We start from the raw sequence: 2,997 nt of genomic DNA, 5'->3' as shown, positions 1-2,997 counted from the left end.
GATTTTAAACCCGTGTTTTGTTGATCGGAGCCACGCACACTAGACTAGACAGATCATCTTGTTCCTGGAGGTGGAACATGAAGCATCCCGTTTGGCTTGGCGTTGAACTTCCTTAATTTTTCCATAAAATCACTCGCTGCTCTCTCACTGCACTTTACTATGGAAACTACGTCAGTTCTCCTTCACTCTAAAACAATTCCTTTCAGTTTCACCATCTCTCACAACAACAGCAGAAAACTCTCTTTCAGGCATTCCAACAAACAGTTTCAATACCGTTTGTCAAATAACAATTTCCTCTTTGGTCAAAGCCTTAAACCCATCAAAAACCAAGCAGAACTTCCCTTTTCACTATATCAATCAACTTCATCACTGAAAATTACAATAACACACTTGTTATCTCCTCCCAAATGCTCATATTCCGGCTCTGCAAGCACAGACGTTTCTCAAAACCACCCATTTTTAAAACCCTTCAAAAACCTCTCTCTTGATGAACTGAAAGCGACCCTTTTGCAATTAACCCCTATTGATATCATCAAGTGGTCAGGTATCTTATCAATTGCAATTGCAACCACAAAATGGACTGTGAATTTGGTCTTGAACCCGTTTTTCTGGATGTATTTTAGCTGGACATGGTTGTTTTGGCCGTGGTTTGTGGCTATATTACTTGCTGTTTATGGGTTATATTGCTTTTATAAGCATTCAATCGGCGAAGCTAGAATTTTTGAGCAACTTGCGATTGTTACATCAATGTTCACTTGGTTAACTCTAGTCCCTCCAGCCCATTTCAATGGATACCTACAAGGATGGCCTTTTGTGTTCTTTTTTGTGTATCATTATTTCTTTTTCTTCAATGTAAGTGTGAGGAAACGTTTGTATGGTGATTATTATGCACGCCCGCATGACCCGAAGTGGGATTTAAAACCACCCAGATGGTCTCGCCTTTTGTTCTGCGTTGGGGTCATGGTTGGGCACTGGCTTGCAGCTTTTGAAGGTCCAGAGCTGCACCTCATTCCTGGTGGGTGGAACAACGTGGGGATTTGGATTTTGATATTGGCAACTTGGCTAATGCAGTATAATTCTACATTTTACCTTGCCAAGTATTCGGAGAAGGTGGTGGTGCCTATTGCTGTTGTGCAATTTGGGCCATATAGGTGGGTCAGGCACCCGATCTATTCATCGACAATGCTTCTCTTTGCGACTTATTTCCTTGCGCTTCGTGCACCTTTGAGCCTATTGTTTGTGGTAGCGGTATGTTTGATGTATTATGCACAGAAGGCAAAAATGGAGGAGGATCTAATGATTGAGACTTTCGGGGAGAAGTATCTAGAGTACATGGGTAAAGTTCGGTACAAGTTCATTCCTTTGGTTTATTAAGACAGCATCCAGGTATGCGTTGTTGATTCCTCAACGTGACCAATTTTCTTGGATAAAGGTGCTTGGATTTTTAATTGAGAAGGAAAAAATATTAAATTACCGCGTTCCATTGTTTTAATCGTTACTCATGTCTTTCGGCTTTTCTTGGTGTAAGTTTTCAGAGTGCTTCGCTGTGACTTGTTTATTCATTCCTATGTCTAATGCAATGAGCTAGTTTAGTGGTGACTCCTTGTGCTAATATGGATTGAATAATTGTAGTTGCGTGCAAAAGTATGGCTTTCTATAGATAATAAGCATGCTGGGCGTAACTAATAATGTTGTATCTGCTCTTTGCTAATTTCTAGGTGGTGCCTTCTTGATGGTCTTTGCTAATAGTGAACTTGACACTAATCTCTTTGTTGAGTTTCAGAGGGGAATTATAAAGTGCTCTCTAAGTTCATTATACATATTAAGTTGCACATTCTGAAGAATTTTAGAGAGATTCACTTCAGCTAGAAGGTACAATCACTTGGCAAATCCTCTAGCAAGCTATATTTGAACACAAATCATAAAATTCTCATTTATTTTGTTATACATATTTAATTGCAATTTCTGAAGTGATGCTTAGAGAGATTTACACAAGCAAGAATCTATAATCACTCGGCTTTTCCTTTAGATTGCATTTTCAAACAATTTGAACAAGGAAATTTTGTGAAGTAACTTGGGTGGTTTGTGGAAAGATGAATATGATGTATACGATTTGGAGACTTTTGATATTGCAGTTCCAGATTGTTGGAAATTTGACTATAAAATAAATAAGGATGTTTAAGAGTTCAAGTGAATGTATCCTAGAGAAAGTGGTGGCAAGATCAAGTCAGGACATTAATGGGCGTGAAGCATCTGATATCATTTTGTTGCAGCGTTTTTCTTTTTGATATTTCCAGAAACAAGTGTTAGAAATTTGACAGTAAATCTGATGAGGATGTTTAAGAGTAAGTAAATGCATCCTAGGGAATATCATTTGGTCGGGGCATTTTTCATTTTTTTCTTTTAGCATTTGAATGATCAATGATTATCTTTATTCTACAAAAAAAGTCTTCATCTTTTAATATTTCCATATTTCCCACTTATTTAATTGTCAACTTTAGTATAGTTCTACACTTATTTGAGGCTTTTGTTGGTCTATCTGTTGGTTATGTTGGCGATAGCCATGCCATTTTGTTGTTTTACCAGTCATTCAGTATTTGAGAGATAATTGATATTAATACTCTGAGTAGTGAATCAGTATGTGCTTTTTTCCTCATTTATGCTGTGTATTTTTCTCTAGAGGCTAAAGAACTCTTATATTCTGTACATTAAAGTGGAAAGGTGTTGTTCTTTGGAGATCTTCAGCGCTTCACTAGCGCCTTGCTTTGTCAACATATGACTCTTGGTTTTAAAAAATTTGAGCTCTTAACCATTGTCTTTTGCCTGTTGAGTGAACTAGGGTAGGATTGTTTCAGGAATACAATAAAGTTTGAGGCATCCTTTTCACTTGCCTTGAAAGTTAAGTGTTGAACAAGGAGTTTATTTGTTTTTTTAAATTCCTAACTAATAATCTACATTTTATTCCACCTGATACATGTTTTCAACATCTTACGATAG

General features: G+C 37.2%; 1 protein-coding gene across 1 annotated transcript; it reads left to right on the top strand.

The window, feature by feature from the left end:
* Positions 1-1,612, top strand: LOC105133138 (uncharacterized). Its single transcript, XM_011036981.1, has one exon. The coding sequence runs from the start codon at positions 160-162 to the stop codon at positions 1,372-1,374; it is 1,215 nt and encodes a 404-aa protein (XP_011035283.1). The 5' UTR covers positions 1-159; the 3' UTR covers positions 1,375-1,612.
* Positions 1,613-2,997: the final 1,385 nt, after the last annotated feature.

The sequence above is a fragment of the Populus euphratica genome, unplaced genomic scaffold (assembly GCF_000495115.2).
Source record: "Populus euphratica unplaced genomic scaffold, PopEup_1.0 scaffold42.1, whole genome shotgun sequence".
NCBI classification, from domain to species: Eukaryota; Viridiplantae; Streptophyta; class Magnoliopsida; order Malpighiales; family Salicaceae; genus Populus; species Populus euphratica.
This window is presented reverse-complemented; position numbering and strand designations above follow the sequence as displayed.

Excerpts from the sequence above, each read along its gene's own strand:
- LOC105133138 (XM_011036981.1), top strand. The coding sequence starts at position 160 with ATGGAAACTACGTCAGTTCTCCTTCACTCTAAAACAATTCCTTTCAGT.